Source organism: Eretmochelys imbricata, chromosome 2 (genome assembly GCF_965152235.1).
Source record: "Eretmochelys imbricata isolate rEreImb1 chromosome 2, rEreImb1.hap1, whole genome shotgun sequence".
Lineage (NCBI taxonomy): Eukaryota > Metazoa > Chordata > Testudines > Cheloniidae > Eretmochelys > Eretmochelys imbricata.
Window position 1 is genome coordinate 185,528,709 of NC_135573.1, and position 21,544 is coordinate 185,550,252.

A 21,544-nucleotide genomic window follows, 5' to 3' on the forward strand; every position below is an offset into this window, starting at 1 on the left:
TGCTGCTGTATTTTCTTCAGCTATAATAGCATTGTTACATAAACCATTATGAATGGACCAGTATTACAAGATAGATGCAATAAGTTGGTTATACTTTGATTTGATATAGTGCATGTGGATAAAAATGTGGCATTGCTTGGCTTTGTTTACTTTTGCAGTTTTTCCTCAGGTGCTTGTATAATTGGATAGCCTTGGTAACCTTCTTCTGATTGTTCAGACAGACTTTTAAAAGGGTTATCTGACTTACAATAGATTTTTATATCTCAATACTCAAATTTAATTTAATTTAAATATTTATGTGGTTCTATGTGTGAATATGCATATGTATACTTTTAAAAAATCGTCTTAGAAGACAAGCTTATACTTTAACCTTGCTAAAACGTCTACATGTGAATCCTGAAAGAGATGTTCTCCTTTTCTAGGTCACCCTGAAAGTTTTCTGTAGAATTTGAGCTTTTTGATATTCACCTTTTCAGCTAGTACAGTATTGCAATCAGAATAGCAGTTAAAATGGCTGTATTATATTTCTAGAAATATTGTCTATTACTTATTAACATAAAAGAAAAACTATTCCAGTTACACTTGTTAGATTTTTTTTTTCTTGAGCATGAGGGACACTTCCTCTCCCTCCGTCCCCACACCATTGATTCAAATTGATTTTGACCTTTAAACACTGTTGTTTTACTTCTTCTCTGTAACACCGGCAAGCTCCATTATTTTCCTCAGAAAAAGACCATGGTTTTATTTATGGAACTCAGATTGTAAACAGTTTCACTCAGGTTTTTATATGATGTACCTTTAATTATATTTGTTTTTCATGTAAGGTATCTCTCATGCATATTATAAAAATGGTTTGTGGTAACTTACAGTTCAAGGGCACAAGCCGGAGCATGTTAACAAATAACCATATTCCCTCAACAAGGCTACAGGATTTTTGCAGCTCTATGATGAATGCAGGTTTATAGAGTTGGGGGTTGTTGTGGAGCTCTTTTCTGTATAAATTCATTAGTCATTAACACAAGAACTAAGAACAAAGTACTGTTCAAGCAGGCAGCTGACATTCTGTGTAGGAGCTTTGAACAATAATGTCAGATACAATTAACAATGTGTAGGATGATGATGTAGCAGTTTGTCTTGCTTAAATCTACTGCCTCATACATTTATGAGGAATTCAGTCTTCTGATATTGCATAGTGGAATGATTAGGATAAAGAAAACATTAGTAACTGTGCAGTCAACTTGATCCTTTTTAATAATTTAAATTTAGATTTTGCCATGTTGATTTTGTGTGTTCTAGATAACTTGTGCCTAATGGCTAGTAAACACTTCGAATATATTTTTAAGAAACTAAATGTAATCCTGGTTTTAAATCCTCATGCTACAGAATATAAACTTTTTTTCTTTTGCAAGAAAGAGAAGGAAATATATTTCACTAAGTCAGTCGGAATATTGATTTTGTTTGTTTGAAATTTGTGAAGACCTATGTTAAAATTCTGGAAAATGTTCTACAAATACAGAGAATATTTATTAAATTCACTGTCCTGAATTTGTACTGTTGAATCAGCTTCAAATTGGATTAAAAGCAAACCCTGCGATATCTGATATTAAAGTTCAGCTATAGATACATTGTAAAGATAAGGTGATTATCTTACAAATTTTATGTGGGATACTGGTATTTCAGAAATGAATCTTTGGTGGGCAGTCTGGCTTATTGTAGTAGGTTTTTGGCAATTCTGCAGTTTTGCCCAGAATACAGACAGAAAGGTATATTTAAAATATGTGATTACTAAATTTTGAGCTATAATCTTATTTACATTTACAGTTTTAATCACCGTAATGGATGTGGGGGAGAGTTAGGGGTTTTTATTTATTTTCAAGTCAGTTGTCTCAAGCTCTCCAGTGTTTTGTTTGTATGCAAATCTAAAAAAAAAAAATTACAGTATATCTCAGACAACATAAATGTTTCAATTTTCAGTGTATGGAAAGAGTGCCAACATGACAATAACGTGTCTTATTTCTGAAGGCATTTCACATATTTAGGTGATTGTAGGTGCATGATTGCTTTGCAAATCAGATTCTGAGGCTGCTGAGGAGAATAAGTCAAGAACTGTTTTTGGCACTGGATTTCTTGTGAGCTGTTGCTTGAAGAGGATAATACAGCTGTCTTTATCTGCTGGTAACCAGATTAGGGCTTTTAGTATGTAGCTAATATACTTGTTGTGTACTACATCATCAATTTAGGGTGGTACACACCCTTCTTCCTAGTTTGTACTTCAGTGGTTTCGTCAAGATTTTGTCACAATATTGGCTGCTAATTAGTGCAGTAGTTTTTGTCATTTCAAAGGCACTGGGCTGCCTTGCTCAGATTTGAACAGAAAAATTGGGATATGGATAAAAATTCATTCACAGATAAAATTAGATCTGTGAAAGCGGGGAGGGGATTAAAGCCACACTCTGATTTTCCTCAGATAATAGGTCAAACATATTGTACTGACAGACCTAGGGCATTGAGGACTATCTAAAAACATAATCAGATTTGTGAGAGAACGCACTTGTCCACTCTAATGTATTTTTATTATACTTTACTTTTGTTGTGCTACACAAAAGAATTAAAATATAAGGGGAAATGTATCTGCTGATCAATGGGATTTCTTAGTAGAATTCCATCTTACTTACAAGATACTTCAGTGTTAACTTTTGTCAGTTGTCACATGCCAGAATGTATGAACTCTGAGTATAAAGTAAGTTCATGCACAATTGGTTTGGGGAATATGGAAATTTACCTTTAAATCTAACTAAATATACTTGAAATATATGTAACAATTTATGCTTTTCCCTACTTTTAAAAATATTATTGTATTAATACATACGTAATCCTAGAGCACAAGTGCACTTATCTCTTATCTTACTGTATCCTGATATTCTTTCTTAAACAGCAGTGACTTTAGTAAGTCCTTAATCTGATTTACTGCTTTCTGTAAAACTTGGATGCTGTACAGTTTAATGATATTTTATTTCTGGTTGTAAATATTTTACATTAAAGATTTATGTAGCTTTACATATATTTGAAGATTTTATTGGAATTTTTAAAAAGCATCCAATGGGAATGCACATCAAAAATGGACATAGCCTAGAAGTTATTTCATTGGGAGAGAAGTCAGTTCCCAGACAACAGAGTTCACTTTATGTGAAAGAGGGGTGTAATAATCTCTTCTTCATGCTTGTACTAAAGTATATTTATGGGACATAGCTATGTTGCTAAGGACCAGCCTGTTAGGGGGCTTATTCCTTCACCCACTTACTTCCCTGGTCCTTCTCGCATGAACAGAGAGCAACAATACCCGAAGTCCAAAGGTGCAAACAATTCAATGTTTATTGGGGTGAACTTCCAGCAAGCATGATTCCAGTTTCCTTCCTTAGTATCCTGCTTCCCAGCTCTGACACCACAGAGCCTTACACCTGTGTCCCTGTTCCCATTCCTACCCTTAGCAAAACATGATTCCAGTTTCCTTACTCCCATTCCCTGTTCCCATTTCCCCCTTTAGCAAAACATGATTCCAATTTTCTTACCCCCATTCCCTGTTCCCATCTCACACACCCACATGCCCACCCCCACCCACACCCACTCCCACTCACTTCCTCATTGACTACAGATTATATAGTAAAACTTGAGTTCTGCTTAGCTATACCTTAACCAATCATTTTCCTGAAATTTAACTAACCAATCCTAACATATTGTAACATGATTATGTAACCAATTATATCCCACCACCTTAATTAGTTTACACCCAGCAAAATTAATTATACAGCAGACGAGAACAATCACAGAACCAGACAGAGATTATACAGACAAACAACAGCAAAGTGGGAACTATAATGACAAGATAATACAGAAGTGAGGATTTCACATCCCAGTATTGATAAGTGAGTTCTTGCCAGACAGGATGCTATCAAACTAAGTTTCCTTTTACATTTTCTAGGCACTTCCCTTTCTCTGGAGGTGATAGGCATACAATCCTGTCCTGATAGTGCCTGACAGCCCAGTAGCACCTTATTTCAATGTGACTAGTTTGGAATGTGAGGATGTGACTGTTCGCTTCCTAGCTTATGGCTGCCTCTGCTGCTTAGCCAAAGGCCTTAGCCTAAGAACAGGGCCTCAATCTGTCACAGTAAGAGAAGGCCCTTACACTGGCAGACAGTGGTTTTGATTCTTTCTTTTATACCTCTGGAACTAGCCAAGTGATAAGAATACACCTAAATTCTTAAAGTACAGGCCTTTGCAGACAGGCCTGAATATCTATATCCTAACACAGCCCCAGCTCACTTTCTAAAAAATATATTGCAGATAATGGAAATAAATCAGAAAATTCCCACTTCAGTTCTTTTATAAACATGATGTTCCCTACCCCACTCTCCGCCGCCACCCCGCCCCACACGTGTTAATTGTGCTTACACACTAGTTTTTTCCCTAAAATATCCTTCCATTGCTACCACTGCTGCAGCTCCCTCAGTGTTAGCAATGCTGGAAGCACTAACGTTGTAAAAGGCTCCAAGGTGGCTGGCATTTTAACCATCCTGTCTGGAGCTGCAGGGCAGGTCTGGATGACATCAGGTTTGATCCTGCTCGAGTACAAGTTAGAAGAAAAACTCCCATTGACTCTAATGGAACAAGGATCTTATGATGATTGGAATGCTGGTTGCTGCTGGCACCTTGACTATACTAGGGCACCTACAATTGCTGCCAGCAATGTAGCTGCACAGTGGTTAGCAACAGTGTAAGAACTTGAAGGAAAAAAGTGTGGTGTAAACAAGACCAAAGGGAGTATGAAGACTTATTGAGCTAAAATTTTAGTTAGAAATAATTATTGAACAAATAAGCATATCCATTTACAAATATTAATATGAATGTAACTTCTTCCTTTTTCTAATTTTTTATGTGTAATTAATAATTATACCCTGAGTAGCAAAGTAACTGGAAGAAAAAGGAAAATATATTCTGACAAGTTCCCATAGCTCCAGGCTTAAAACATTTGTATTTCATGATACAGTGAGGGAAATTATTCAGAATATTATAAAAGTGTAAACAATCTTTGTGGAATTAGACTAATTCAAAATTATTGATTTTGGTGTGTATATGTAATGTTTTAAATATAAGATTTCTTGATGAGTGAATTAAACGCTTAATTCTTTATCACAAATTCTACTTATTCCTATCTATGGAAACACTAAGTTGCACAGGAATTGTATTTAAATAAATAAAAAGGATAAAAATAGGGGGGAAATCCCTCAGTTAATTCTGTGGCTTTGTTTGAAAAATTTCCCCTATTCTCAAGTCCTTAACTGTCTCATTCAGAGGGTAAATTTACAAGTTGTGTAGCAAGAACACTTACCAGTATGTATGTTGAGAGAAAGGCAGGTGGGACAGAACGGCATGTGCTGAGGAACCTCTCTTCTAGAAATGTTGCAAAGAGCACAGGGCTAGAATATAAGAGTAGTCAGCATCTTTCTTATTCCTAAGTGTTTTGTTTTGTTTTTTTAAAAACAGTGGAACCTGACCGAACTAGAGGTTTCTAAAATATTCTGGCAAATCCTTGTTTCTGCTGTCAGTTTTCTAGTCTGCCTTTTCATTGCGCTGAACACTCATCCTCTGAAAATCAGGCCACATTAAGGTGAGTCTAGTTGGGCATTGAAAAGTACTAGTCACTTCTGAAAATTTAGGCCAAATTATATGGGGAGAAAATTTTTTAATTTCTGCCTCACCTTATTTAGCATCTGTTCTAGCCTTAAAACATCCATGTTTATTTCAAAGCTTTAATTTTCAAAAACTTTGAAAAAATCTGTTTTGCTCTGCATCTCACCCTTTTAATTAAAAAAAAATAGTTGAGGATATTAGAGCAGAATAGGAAATGGTTCACGCAAAATACATCTCCTATTGGCAGGGCCTACTTAATTTTTAAGCTTTTATCTATTATAATTGGAGCCGTTTAATTATTCTCTCTAGTACAATATGTAAGGGGTGATATAAAACTAGGGCAACTGGAATTGGGAGAAATCTGCAGCATTTTTAAAGCGAATTAACTCAAAGCACATACGAAAAACTACTTCCTTCAAAAACTATGTATTTGAATAACTTCTAAATAAAATTAATATATTTCGATCTTGTCGTTTTTTAAAAAAACAAACAACCTCAACCCTGACAGCTTTTGTTTTCCTCCTCAAAATTTTCCTGCAGAGACCTTGTAATTCCTGTACCTCTTTCCATCCCCTCCTTCTGGCAAGTTTATAGTGCTCTTAGATGATCTTCTTCCTTTCCAGAGTACTTGGGGGGAAGGGGGATTGAGGGCACACCATGTACATGTTACAGCATTCTCTATATTTGTATTTTAAAATTTACCTTATTCCGGTGAAACATTTTTTTCAATTAATTTAGCCACACTGATGCATATCATCTAGATACCTCTAGCAGAGATTACCAGCAGTGAAATAGCTAATTTTGAGTTTTAAATGGTTATTATGAGGTAACAAAGTCAACACTCATTATGTAAAATGGGGCAGTTCAGACTTTTCTAGAGCTAGTGTTTCTACCTGCAATCTCACCAAGGCAGAATGTAAATCCTGTTTAATAGTACTTTTTAGGACTGATAAGAAACTTAGATTTTAAGTGCAAAATAACAGTAAAAATGGTGTTTGGGGCATTGCTGTTTCTTTTAGTGACTTTCATATGAAATTTACTCTGTTTTCAAAATATAATCTGATTATTTTGAATAGCTAACCCTGCAAACTCAATATGAGATCTGAAAGTTGACAGCTATTGTTTGATGCATGTATAATCTACAGCAATCGTGTTTCTATGAGCCATGTTCTGCCCTCAAAAAGAAAAGGAGTACTTGTGGCACCTTAGAGACTAACCAATTTATTTGAGCAGGAGCTTTCGTGAGCTACAGCTCACTTCATCGGATTATATTTGTGGAACCCCAATGGGATGAGAGAAGTCTGGCCCAGCTCAGTCTCCAATAGCTTTCTAGCTGTACAGAACTAAGGAGCAAATCTGTTGAGGAAGAAATTGCTGTTGATATTAAATAACATTTTAGGATAGGAACATATGTTAAATTTTGAAGAAAACATGGGAAATTCCACAAATCTATGGAGAGAGAACCCACATCCACACGCTAGCATGGATTTTCTGTGACACTTGTTTCAAGTGGCCTTGCTTCTGACCAGCTGTGTAGTTGCTGTGTAAAGGCAAGGCTGGTCGTTTATGATCTAAGAAATAAGAGTAGCTCACAAGCCTCCCCATTATTATACAGTGTCCCAGTTATCGAATAATCAGATGGTAAGACCCCTTAGTCCTTATTGATATAGGTCAATTTAGAATACCTTGTTTAGGTGTGAAAGTTCTTTACAACTTTGCCTGTCTGAGCCATAAACTCCACTGAACATACCACATGATTACTTTAGAAGTATTTTAGCTTTAAAGGATTGAGTACAGGATTTTGTATGGCTTTTATAGAATATCCCCACCACCCCCAAACAGACAAAATAGCATACAAGTTGCTATGGGGAAAGCAAAAATGGTCCATTCTGTAATAGCTTCCTTTGAAGAACAAGTCCTTGTGGTCTCTTAAGACACATTTTTTAAAAAAGACTTTGTGTGTGTCTAAAACAAGTATTTGTAATTTGTGAACCAATAAATATTTAAATAGTCTCAAGTTTGCAACACATATGGTGGCATTTTTGCGGTCATTGGCATGTTTTCTTCTGTCTGTTAGCTTTCATTTTTAAAAATAATGGCAATATGTGTTAACCAAAAAAGTCTTTACAAATAATTAAAAAATTACACATTTAAAATGTTTTCTATTCATTTAAACAAACAAACCCAGAGAAGCTTAGACTATTGATGGTTTTTGGGAAGAGGGACTGGGTTTGGGAATAGTTAACTAGAGCCTGAACTGTTCGGCATCTTTCAGTGGGAATTGTACTGGTGTACATTAGGCCAGGTCTAGACTAGAAACTTTTGCTGGCATAACAATGTTAGCTAGAGGTGTGAGGGTTTTTTGCAAAATTTGTATGTTGGCAAAAGCCTTCGTGTAGATGCAGATATACTGGTATAAAGGTGCTTTAGTCGGCGTAGTTTATTTTGCTTACCAAACTGGTATAATCTGTATTGGCAAAAACACTTTTTTTTTTTTTTTTTCTTTTTGGCCAGTATCAGCTTTACCTACACCTGGAGGGTTTTGCCAGCTATCCATAAGGCCAAACTTTTTAGTGTAGATTAGGCCTGAGTCTGAAAACCCCTGTATGTAGAGTGGTATAAGAAAGATAAGGTATGAAACAAACCTTCATTAAGCAACTGCTTAACTGATGGCCCATATCACCTTTCTTAGGGGTCTTTTAATTTTGACTGCTTAACTCCTGGGGAAAAAAGGAGTTGAAAATTTAATTTAGTTCTATAGTTTTATGTTTTGTGTTTACAAAGGTGAAGTTTTATCCTTAACAGAGCTAATAGTATAGGATGTATAAGAAGACAAAAATAGTATTGGTCTATGATTCAGTAAACAGAAAAGCAGAACAGTTGGTCATATTAGCCATTCAGGTTTTCAGAATTAAATTACACAACCACAATAGAAAATAACACTTATACTCAGTTGCTGTTTGGGGAAGGTGACTTTGTTTAGATTTTTGACCAAGAGTTCCTCAGAATAGGGCCTCACTTGTGCCAACTGATCATCATCTCTGGTGGTGTTAACACAACAGAGAAAAAACAATTCAGGCCAGCTCACAAGACAGTTTGGTTAATTACTTATATGCCAATTTACCAAGGTCTCCTTCCCAATGGATTTATAATAGTCAAACCTTTTAACTTATTTTCCAATTATATTAGCCCCAGGATTAGATTAAAACTAACTACCGGAGACACACTCCTGCATTTGACAGACTGCATAGACTGAGGACAGTTCAAGAAGCTTACACACTTGGTGTCCTCTTATATTTGTATACACCTACACCTTGAAAGGAAGCTTGAAATCATTAACTATGATACACATGTACGGTGTTCTAAAATCTTAGTTAACAATAACCTGTTCTGCTTCAAAGCTACAATCTTGATTGGAACCTGTTACAAAACAAGGTCATACACTGTAACTCTTTGACAGTCTTTAAAACACAAGCATGTGTGCTTCCTTACTAGTTAAGAACCCAGTTTCAGGGAGTAATCAGTTGACTGATTTGGGTCATTACTCAAGAGAAGGTCTCTGTGTTACTTATTGCCAGAACTTTCTCCAGCCATCAGCTTTTAGCTCAGTTGTTGTTCACAGCAGGAGTTGACACTGCAGACACGGGTGGAGCGAAGGATGGACACGACTGTAGTCTTTTTCTTGTGCACTAGCCGGCAATGTGAATTGCTGGAAAATAGAAAGAGCCAGTTAAAGGTGTCTGTCTGAGATAGGTACTTGGTGTCGCAAGGAGGACTCCCAGGTGGCCACCCAGGACTGTAGTCTTCTCCTTTCCAGGTGTCTTCAGCTTTTGGAAAGTGATCTGCTGAAGGAGACAGGTTGTTTTATCCTATTTCGTTTTGGTGGTTTCATAGTTGTTCCTTTTCTTGGAGGTGCTGGTGTGAACCGGTGAGATGGTGATCCATACTTACAAAGGTTTAAGATGTCTAGCTAAAATGAGTCATCCTCTCTCACTATCCAGTCAGGGAATGAGACATTAATTTTTGGGTTCTTGCAGCTGGGACTGGAATTTTCCAGTGTCTGTGCAATACATCTTTTCACACTAGCTTGTGTAAGGCAAATTAGGCCATAACTGTTGGTACAGCCATATTGTAATATATCTTGAACACCATAGCAATCTGCCCTTCCCTCTATATGATATTCATATTTTGGTATTCCAATACTGAATAAAAATATTTATCCCATCCCTAATTTAAAGTGAATTAAAACGAATAAAAATAAATTGGCTTCCTTCCTTCTCCTCTTCCCAACTATCTGCCACATTGATCAAAGGAAGTTAACAATTTTTAACATGTACATGACTGTTCATTGTGGCATGACTTCAAACTGCCAATTAGATTACTCTTCAAGCTTGTTCGTTGTTCTTCTTTTTTTTTTTAGCATGCTGTGTATGTTAAAAAATCTCATACTATAATATCCCTTTAAAATAAGGGAAACAAAAACATTCATTTTGTTACTAGAGGAATGCTTTTACTCATAAATTGATATGCTAGTTCACACTTTCAGCATCTGTGCAAACTTGAGTTTGATTTTATTTAACTTCTCCTTTGAAATGGTCCATAATTACTCTATTAATTGAGGCTGTGAAAGATCAGTTTAGCCTGTCTGCACAGATATTGTTGAAAACATCTTGTAATTTTAGTAATAAAAAAATGATTTATGGAAGCTGTGTTTGTAAGTATTAACACTGATTTTATCATGAGATATTTTGTCAGGGTAACAAGCCAGAAAGATTCTTAGCAGTGTTTTGAATAAAGTTGCTGTGGCTGGATTGCATTTGGCAAAGCAATAGAGGAGGAGATCACATTGGTCAAGATGCAAGAGGAATTTTAGCTTTGGGGACTGAGGAAAGGCAGGACTGTAAAGATGTTTTGTGGAAGGATTTGGAGACAAGGTAGGTGTGTGTGTGTGTGTGTGTGTGTGTGTGTGTGTTGAAAGTGCTGAGTGAAAGAACCCCCAGATTAGACCGAATGAAAGTAATAGTATTGTCTATTGTGATGAAGAAAGGAGAACACAGTACATAACTGTTTTGTCATAAAATTGCAGTGGGTTTAACTTTTTGTTGCTTGGGAATGTAGTGCATGTGCTTCACTCTCTTTACCAGGCTTAATAATTGGGGTTGTAGGTGTGTGGTAAACTTGCAAGCAATGACATGGAGAAAGACTTCTTTGGTAGGACTAGAGAGGAAAGGTTATCTTTTTGCCAGTGTTATAGAGGGAAAAGTGATGGAATGTTGAAGCTTGGATGTGTAGGAGGAAGAAGAGATGATGTGTTTAATGCTAATAAGCATGTGGTACTGGTAAGGTGCTGATGAGTTTGGGAGGAAGATGCGATTCAGCATGCCAGGTCCTGTTATTGACACTTGGATTTAATCTCACCAAGTTCCTGTTGTCTGTGTAACTACTCTGTGGCAACCACTTCTCCAAATTTGCATCCTGGTTATCAGGCAAAGCATATTTTTACTGCATTCCGTCAAAATCAACTGAAGTATGGTGAAAGAGGCATGTGTCAGCCATGCTTATCTTTATGTGAAATCTGAATCCAGGTTTATCAGAGGAGTTTGGAATATGGCAAAGAAATACTCGAGGAGGAGACGGGGATATATTTATTAAAGATATACTGTGGGAGGGGGGAGAGAACATATTTACTATAGTGTGTTACCAAATCTATTACAAACCAACCAAAGTAAAGTTGCCCCAAAGAACTGGGGTAAGAATCTTTGAGAAATTGTGTTTCCAGCAGTAGTATTGTAATTTGTCATTCTCCCTCAAGAACTCCAAGCAAGAATGAACATGGCAAGGTGAAGTTCAGGAAAAATGTACATTGTATTTCATCAGCAATTTCCCAGAGCCTGTAATTAACAATGGATGAAAAATCCATTTGTGCATTGAACTCCAGATCTGCAGCACGTAGACAGTCAAAGCCATACTTTAACTCCTCCCTCCATTTTTGTTCTGATTTTTCAGTAGGCCATGCTGAGACAGATATTATGCTCAATGCATCAAATGAAAAGGATAGTAACCTCTCTTCAGTGCCTTGTACTGGACCAAGGCAAAACAGGGCAGAGCCCTTTAACTATTGTAGGAATATGCCATAGGAAAAATATTCATTAAACTATCCAGGGGAAGAGAAACTGATAATGAAGATGCAGTTGGAAAACAGAGAGAATGCAGGAATATTATATTGAGACAACTCCTTTGTGTTCTCAGCCTACTCATGGTCCCCCATGCACATGCTTCCTATTCCAATCGTCCTCATATTGTTAGGACCCCGCAGACCTCCGTGACGTTTATGTAATAGAATATTTCTTCTGTTAAACCCACTGTGATTTTTCTTCTTTACTGGGATTGTTACAAAATTGTGTAATTTCGACAGATCAACAGAAAATGCTTTCATACATGAAATGTTTTTATAACTCTCAAAGCAGTGCAAGAATTATACCATTCTCTTGCTCCCACGCTCTTCTTCATATGAGAGTTAAACATAATCAGGAAGCTGGTGATAAATTAATACAGACACCTGCTTAACTTATGTCCCACAACAGCTATGGCTTGCAATGGATATCAGTTTTTCTTCTTTGAGGAGTGTCCTTGTGGGTGCTCCATTTTAGGTGTCTTGACGCCCTGCACTCGTAATCGTAGATTTGTAGTAGCAGTGCCCGGTTGGGTCGCGCACATTGAGTGGCGCGAGATGGCTACACCGAGCGGTTACATAGTGGTGCGCAGCCAGCCGTCCCCCAGTTCCTTCTCTACTGTCTTTGGCTTGAGTTGGAGCGATTAGCAGAGCCCTCTCTTACCTCTGATAAGATTTATAATAGGTAGTTCATACTGATAGTTTTAGCTTAGTTGTAGTTAGTTTCGCTATCCACTTGCCTTACCATAATTTCTTTAAAAAATTTTTTTAAAAAAAAATCCCTTTACAATCCCTGTCTACCCCTACCTCTCTAGCAGGTGTACATCCTTAGCCTCAAACAGAGTTTATCCCTTTTTCTCCTCTGAGACTGACTCTCTCATGCACAGTCGGCTCACCTGGCTTTAAATGCTGCCTGACTTGCAGACTCTCCATACCGGTCTCTGACGGTCACACTCAGTGTCTGCTGCCTTGGCGAGACGCACGTTACTCAAAAGTGCCCACACTGCAGAAAACTAACAGCTAGGACAAGAAAAGCCAGGGATCTCCAAGTGAAGCTCCTCATGCTGGGGAAATCCCTCAGGCCAGCCTCTGACCCAAAGTCCGGGTCACCCCCTGGCCAATGGTCACCAGCAGCAGACTCTGACAGGGGTGTTTCACTTGAACAATGGCTGCCAAAGAGCCTACTCCTAGAAAAGCTACCAAAAGTGGTCGCAGACATCCGTGCACTGAGAATCGCCTAAAAGAAAGTGATCTCCAACTGAAAAATCTGCCCCGGTACTGACCGCTCCGAGAGCTTGACTGTGAGGCACTGTGAACGTCCGATGCTGACAGTTCCCAAAAAGCTAAAGACCCTATGCAGGCAAGCTCTAATGAAGGTTCGCACACTAAAGTAAAATCTTCCAGCTTGGCACCCAAGGAGCTGAAGAAGATCTTGGCACGGAGCACTACAGTGGCACCACCTGCTGTACCTATGCCTCACAGCTTCAACTGATGCTCCTGGTCTGTCCACAAAGCTGTATCTGGCACTGAGCTTCATGGTTCTGCAGCAATTCATGAGGCATGCGGACCTGATAATGGCCTCAACACCTGAATCTCCTTTACTCAGCACGGAGGATACCCCATCCAGATCAGTACCAACCCAGATGACTACTCCCCTTTCATTACTGCAGATCAGCCCCCCGCAATCTCCAGCGATGAGGAAGAGGAGGATGATGCAGTAATATATACTCCTCACCTCTCTTCACCCAAGCCAGGACCATCTCATCACCAACCATCTGCAGATATACGACGATGGTATGATCACCCCGAGGCACCGTCCCCCATACTATTCCCACCTAACTGGTCATACTGGGATACATGGACAATATATAGGGCCCAAAACTGCAGGCTCCCTAACCCACCTAAGTCCAGAACATCCCCGTCCCCTTCGCTAACTGTCCCGGCACCCTCAGAAACACAAGAGGAAGACGCTGAGGAACCTGACGACACAGCCGAACATGAGACTTTGTCACCTACTCATCTCTCATCTTTGTCACCGGACAAAACCACAATGCGACCACCATGGGGGATGATTTCAAATCCTTTCAGGACCTCTTCAAAAGGGTTGCTGAATCCATGGACGTTTTGTTGGCTCAGCTACCAGAAGCCCAATACAAGCTCACAGACATACTCTAGGCATCCCCATCGGCAAAGATAGCTCTGCCAATTAATGATGCAATCATGGAACCTGCAAAAATAATCTGGCAGACACTTGCTACAGTACCACCCTCATGTAAAAGATACGACAAAAATTGTTACATGCCCGCAAAAGGGGCTGAGTTCCTATTTACACACCCTGCACCAAACTCTTTAGTAGTAGAGGTGGTCAATCAAAGGGGGAAACAACACCACTCTCGAATGACCCCATATAAGGAGGACTGGAAAAAGCGACACGTTTTCGGGCAGATAGCTTACTCCTCTGCTATACTTCAGTTCCGCATAGCCAACTATGTGGCCCTTCTAGCCAAATATATACACAGTCTGTACTCCAAAATGTCAACTTTTATTGAAAATTTACCAGATGACAAAAAAGAACAGTGCAAACATTTCCGAAGGGGGTCTCATCAACAGGATGGCCCTCCAGGCCTTCCTTGACTCCGCAGACATGGCAGCACAATCCATTGCGACATCTGTGGTCACGTGCCATGCATCGTGGCTCCACCTCTCACCCCAAGGGAGGTCCCGGCAACAGTCAAGGACTTACCCTTCGAGGGGCAGAAAGTATTTCCAGATAAAAACTGATGTCTTGTTACACACCCTAAAAGACTCAAGGGTGACCTTAAAAACCCTTGGGATTTACCTACTTGCAAACAAAGAAACAGAGGAGCTTTTACAATCAGAGATTCCGGTGTATGCCATACTCTCAGCCCCAAAGACAGTACAACCTATGGTGTAAACAAAGACCGAACAGACACTGGCAGAACCAAGATCAGACTTTGATGTGTCAACAATCCACTTCTAGACAATCATTTTGAAGCGTGGTCGAGGGCATGAGACCTCCACACTCTTGCCTGTCTCTTTTGGGCTACATGGCTTGCACCTACATGATTCCTTTTTGCAAGACTTCATTTTTGCTGCCTTCAGACGTGGCTCCAGTCTGTGCACTTGCTGAACTGCCACTCTGTGGACCTCAGGCTTGACATTTCCGGCCAAGGTACTGTCATCCCTTCTGTCATGGACAGACCCACATCACATGCACCTGGGAGTTCCCATTCTTTCCTTCTCTCAGAGCAGAATTATCACCAACATGACCCTGGTAGGCTGGGGAGCTTGTATGGACAACCACACGGGGCAAGGCATGTGAATGCATTGTGAATCCAGGATGCACATCAATATCCTGAATCTTTGAGCAGTGTGAAAGGCATGCAAATCCTCTCTCCCACTCATTCACTCTCATCATGTCCTCATCTTGTCAGACACCACCACCACGATTTTCTATATCAAGAAACAAGAGGGAAGGGAGATCTTCGGCTCTCTGCACAGAAGAGATCAATCTCTGCAAAGCTATAGTGACTGTTACAAGGTATATCAAATAATATGAATTTAAGGCCAACTAGAATAGTTTATATTTTGGTAACAGCTGAGTAGCCCTGTCGTCCTTGTCAGTTCCCTTTGACAAAACAATGTTGATACTTTATTCTGTTATTAAAAGATTTCATTATTCTGCTGTCCCCAGACTTCTACATATCTCTCATTGTTTTATAATGAAAACATCATCTTGCTCTGTGTAATAATGTTACTTTGAAAACCATAGATTTTGGAAAAGATCTTGAATTATTTGTGAATATCAAGGTCAATTGTAGCTGCTTATTTTCTGGTATATCTGAATGCCTTTTAAATCACATGTTGCATGTTCAAAATTTGGCAGTTTAAAAGCTCACAAGTACCACTACCTCAAGATTACAGCATATTAGTCTTATTTTAAAAACTTTCCATTGATTTCTATCAAAGTCACATTGATTTTTTCTTTTAAATTTGAATTGGTGTTTAAGACTTCATATGGACTTGGTCTGTAACATTTGCTCTGATCTTTTTTCAGTTTATTTTCAAAATTGGCCTGTAAGATCCAACTTGACCAATGACCGCAACACACCTTAAGTGGGGGAAGGGCATTGTCTGACTTGCTGGGGAAAGGGGTATACCTCTTTAAGGGCAGGGGCATAAATGTTGCCTGAGGATGCTGACTCATCCCTCCCAGCTGACTGAAAGAGGGCGGAGAGTACTAGGTGCAAGCAGGGCAGGGGAAGCCCTCTTTTACTTGGACCAAGCAGAGCAGCACCCATCCTCTGAACCTTGAAAGTGGTAAAATACCAGATTTGGTCAGGATCTGATGTAGGCACTCTGCTACCTACTCCTTTCTTGGGGGGGCTAGGAAGGAATTTTTCCCTCACCGCCAGGTTGGCCAAGGAAAAATGGGGGGATTATTTTCCCCACTGTGAGTTTGGGCGGGGCTTATTTGTGGCGAGCATGGAATGGAGGTCAGACTATGATGTCGCAACTCATTCTGTAAACGAGGGGCAGATATCCAGTGCAGGTGCTCCGTAGGGAAGGGAAACAGTGATCAGATAAATGGTTTGGTGAAGGATTTAAAGGAGGTGTTTGTTAAAGGGGCAGAAACATGGAGGTTTGTGGCTTCTATAACTGGAACGGCAGGGAGACTACCTTCCCCTCCTCCTTTATAGCCCACCTTACCCTTCATTTGAAGGGGTGGGAATGGTAAGGGCCCAGCAGTGTGTTGGCTGGGACCAGGTTGGAAAAAAGGGGGGCACTGATGGAAGCCCCCCGGGTAGATATTGAAATGATCATGGAGTTACTGACACTGTGTGTACACTCTTTATCTGCCAGATACTCCCAGACAGTTGTTAATAATGTTGCAACCTCATTAAACCACATCCAGTGTCTCCTGGCCTTCTTTCAGTATAGTCAGACAATTGCCTATTTACTTTGCCCTGAATTTAATCTCATGATGATACAAGCTAGTGTTCTGTGATTATGTGCTTGATCTGTGGTATACTCTTCCTCCAGCTATTAGAAACTGTCAAACTCATTCTGCGCTTGTTGTTGCTTTCAGTTGTTCAGCCTGGATTGTAGAAATATACAGGACTTCACAGGTGCCAGGTGACTCACTACATACTGTGTATGGTATAATAGTCATGGGCAGCAAGAACAACTCAGGACAGTCAGTCCATGCTAATTGCCATGTCTGGATTTTAATTAGGTACCCAACTGTCACTGAATTTCAATGGGGTGTTGGGTGCCTAAAGGCTTGTCTACATGATGGGGTAATACACTGTATGGGAATGTAATTTCTAAAGCGTACTAACACGTTGCTCATGAATTGATCCATGTCGATACTGCTAGTGTGCTTTAATGTGGTGTTTGAAGTAGTACGTTAATGCACTGTAATGAACCTTTAGTGCACACCAGCAGGGTCTACATTAACCTACTCTGCATAACACATTATTGCGCTTTAGAAATCACGCCCTCCTAGAGTGCATTACCCCACTGTATAGACAAGCCTTGACTCCCTTTCTCTTCTTTAAATAGCTCACCTGTATTGATTTAAAATAAAGTTGCTGAGTCACCAAACTGCAGTGAGAGAAATGACTGAAATTTGAATTCTTTCAACCCATTAATTCTTCATTTCCTTTGCAACTTAATTCTATTCATTGCTTGCTTCCTGAAAATTTGATACCTTGTACAAAAGAATTGAACATGTGTATTATCATAGAATATCAGGGTTGGAAGGGACCTCAGGAGGTCATCTAGTCCAACCCCCTGATCAAAGCAGAACCAATCCCCATTTTTTTTGCCCCAGATCTTTAAATGGACCACTCAAGGATTGAACTCACAACCCTGGGTTTAGCAGGCCAATGCTCAAACCACTGAGCTATCCCTCTGTACACTACTCTATGTTATGGCAACATTCTCTATTTAAAGTTATGGATCAGCTTGCATAACTCCTGCTTTCAGGAACCTCCAAGTTTCTGGAAAAAATATTATTTAGGGTTCTGGTTTCTTGGTCCCAAAATGAATTGTGTATGTGTGATATTTTGTGTGTGAAAATTGTTTGGCCGTTTTGTGGTATCCCAGAATGGAAGAGCTGTTTTTGTTTTGGTTTTGTCCGTTGTCCACCTCCCCCCCCTTCACATCTTGAGGTAATTTTTCAAACAATTTAACTTTAAAACTTCATATATACTTTAGATATTATCCCCAGTTATTGCAAGTTCCTATACTTAGTGAAGAAATTTGACTTGGAAATAGTGAAATTAATTTAAAAATGAAAAATAATAAAATAAATTTGAAAACTGCATGCATAGACATGACTCCACCAGGGCTGCTAATCTCAAGATGACCAGATGCAGTGTTTCAGCTGTACGCAGTAGGCTAAATTATGGCCAGGAGTAAGTGGATTCAACTCAGCTGATTTTTGTGGAATTATACCCTGCTGAAAAAGGTGCCCAAATCCAGAGTGTTGCAGACGGAAATATATACAGGTGTATTTATTTTCATGATTTGGTACTCAAATGTCTGTGTATATATATGTGTGAAAAATGTGAATTTTACATAATACTTGAAGTAAATGTAATACATTTATAGAAGCCTGTGACAATTTCTGTAAACACAGATTTGAAGCTTCGGATATATGCAAATGCTGTTGTATGTCTTTCTAGAACTGGAGCCTCCCTAAAGATCAGTGGGGGTTATATTGTTAATAAATTCCAGAGACACAAAAGCATAAATACACAAAAGGCTGGGGGAAAGTTGCAATTCCTATAAAAAACTATAATTAAATTTTGACTTCATATATTATAAAATCTTAAATGTAATTATTTTATCTGAGATTTAAAATTTCTTATTAAACTAGGTATTGTTTCATATTCAGTTTATGTATTTGTAAGATTATAGAGTAATTTGTGTGCATTTTTAGTAGAAATCTGTCCAATATTCTTTTTAAAGTCCTTGCAGCTTCATATATACCCTGGAATAAGAACCTTTACAAATGTAAAATCTTACTATTACTTTTTAATTGCACTGGAAACAGTTTTATTTTTTATAAAAATTGCTTTCTCATACAATATTTGCAAGTCAGACTGCAGTATTGTTCTTTTGACTGACAATATGAAAGTCTAGCCTGTTTTCACAGTCAAAGCTGAAAAAAATGCAGTATGTATGTATTAACAGTGAAAAATTTAGAGTTAAATTTTAATAATCAGCTACTTCTGGTATCATAATTTAAGAAATTTTAGGTGGCTATTCATCGTAGTGTTTTAAAAAAGACGTTAAAAATTGGCTTCATCTACAGCCTGTTTTTAATACTATTTTGAAGTTACGTTGTTTCCCTGAGTCAGAATCCTCAGTGTTAATCGCTACCATTAACATTTATTTCATGCAGCATTAAGTTTATAAAACTTAATCATGTGATTAGATTAATGGATGTAAAAGTTTTTTTTTTAAATGGTAATGTTTACAATTACATTTTTAAGACACTAAGAGTTAAATCAGTGTCTTTTCTTAGTTAGAACTGAAGTGTATTCTCCCAGTTCTTGTGTGAGGACTGAGTACTGTTTCCATGGAAACTCCTGGAATAGTGTGTGTTTCTTCACTGCCCTTCCTCTTGCATTCTGATTTGCTTACATATCCATACACAGAAGTATTCTTAATCACATTCTCTTAGATGGTGGTTGAAAGGAAACAAGCATGTTGGAGAAAATTTTCAGATACACAGTTATTGATATTTTCTAGGTTTTTGATTGTAAAGGAAAGTAGAGGTTTAATAGTGCTATAAGTTGTTTTGGTTAAACAAAAATATTTCTGAAGTCATGCTGTCGTTAGGAAACTAAAGTAAACCCCAGAATGTTCAGTGTTTTTACATCAGCTGTCGCTATAAATGCCATTTGGAAAAACATGTTTGCTCTGATATGATAGTGAATGTGTCTTCCCCCAGGAGATTCTTTTTAAATATAGTTCATTTTATAGGGAACAGTTTGCCATTCAGTGTACACCAAGGTTAAATAAACATTAACATTCCTGAAATAAAAGCAGTGCTGTGATATTTTTTGGAAATGGCAGATTACAGTGAAGAAATATGTGCTAAATTGGCTTATATCATTGTTATGCAGCTGCGTGTCAGCCTCACCCATCTTGTTTATGATATGAACTACAGGTTTGTTTTTACGTGCATTGCAGGGCTCTAGATAAATCCAACTTTTTCTACTAAATTAATTACAAAATGGTCCCAGTTTGCTTCTGGAATTCTTTTTTATTAAAAAATTAATTTAAAAACCAAGTGCAGCACATCCTTTTGAGAATATTTTAACTGTTAGCTGGAGATGAGTTTCTGACTTGACTGAACAAAAGACAAGCCCTTGTATTTTTGGGGTACGTGTGAAAACCCTCGAGCAAAGTATGGGTATGAAATTTTTAAAGGGTTGAAATTGTGGCTGCAAATATTGTGTGTGGGGGAATGAATTTATATGTATGAAGAATTTTCACCTTTTCATCTGGCAGTGGCTATCAGAAAATGATGTCACCTTGAAGCTGATTGGTTGTTTCAGCACCTAGTGCAGGGAAGAGAGAGGAAGATGCCGGCACAAATCTCAGTGGTGGAGCTATGGTGTTTTCTGACAGTTTTGGATAGAATCTTTGATTGGTATTGAGAATCTATTGTGTGTGGCCATGTGAGGTATTGGGAGCATCCTGGTGTGAGGGGAATTAAGAGCTATCAGAGGAATGAGGCGGTTGATCTGCAAGCGGATCTGTGATTGTAAGTTGCAAGATCTGGGTGGAAGAAATAAGACGGAGTGTTGGTAGACACATTATGGGAGGATATGTAGCAGAAAATGCATGCATGAGTAGAGGAAAAGGGAGAAGCATTGCTCTTGGATAGCCTGGAATGAACTGAAAATTATATTCATTTTTGGGAGGATGATGGACAGGACACATTTAAACTGTGCAGAGAATTTTTCTTTTTGTGATGTTGAATATGTAGGATTCATTTTTGTGTTTAATACTATAATAATTGCGAATCCAAAGGCAGTATTGTATAAAATCTTGTGGTGTTAAAATGCTTTTTATTTTTCTTTGTCATCTGTTTCCCATGCCATAGACAAAGGGCAAAATAATTAGTATTAAATTTTATTTGATCTTTTGGTAAATTTCTGTGAAAAGTGCAGCAGAGCAATTTTTTAAAAAAACCCTCTGTTCTCATAAGTAAATTTCTTTTATGCATCCTTTTGTAGATAAAAGCTTTGATGATGAGGAGTCAGTGGATGGAAATAGGCCATCATCAGCTGCTTCAGCTTTCAAGGTTCCTGCACCTAAAAAACTCGGGAATCCTTCAAACAGTGCAAGAAAACCAGGTTCAGCTGGTGGGCCTAAGGTTGGAGGTAATATAAATCTACTCACACTCTGATATGCTTTTCCTCCAATCCTGACATAGCGAGCACAAATCAAATAACTTTGGAGGATGATTGTTTATATACAATTAACAAAGCTTTATTAATGAATTCTTGGTTTTGCTTATTCAATGGATGCAGTACTTTAGCTGCTATATATGTGGGTATATAAGCATACAGTTAACACATAAAGGGCTACAAATGTTTATCTGTCATAGAATGGGTGTCATAAATCAAATGAACA

The 21,544-nt window shown here is 38.3% G+C and overlaps 1 protein-coding gene across 15 annotated transcripts in view; it reads left to right on the forward strand.

The window, feature by feature from the left end:
• The window catches only part of CLASP2 (cytoplasmic linker associated protein 2), a 276,272-nt gene that overhangs the window by 66,739 nt on the left and 187,989 nt on the right, over nucleotides 1-21,544 (forward strand). For all 15 annotated transcript variants that reach the window (XM_077811095.1, XM_077811084.1, XM_077811089.1 and 12 more), the window contains exon 8: nucleotides 21,145-21,291. In XM_077811095.1, the coding sequence (XP_077667221.1) occupies nucleotides 21,145-21,291 (147 nt within the window). The remainder of the gene's footprint in view (nucleotides 1-21,144; nucleotides 21,292-21,544) is intronic.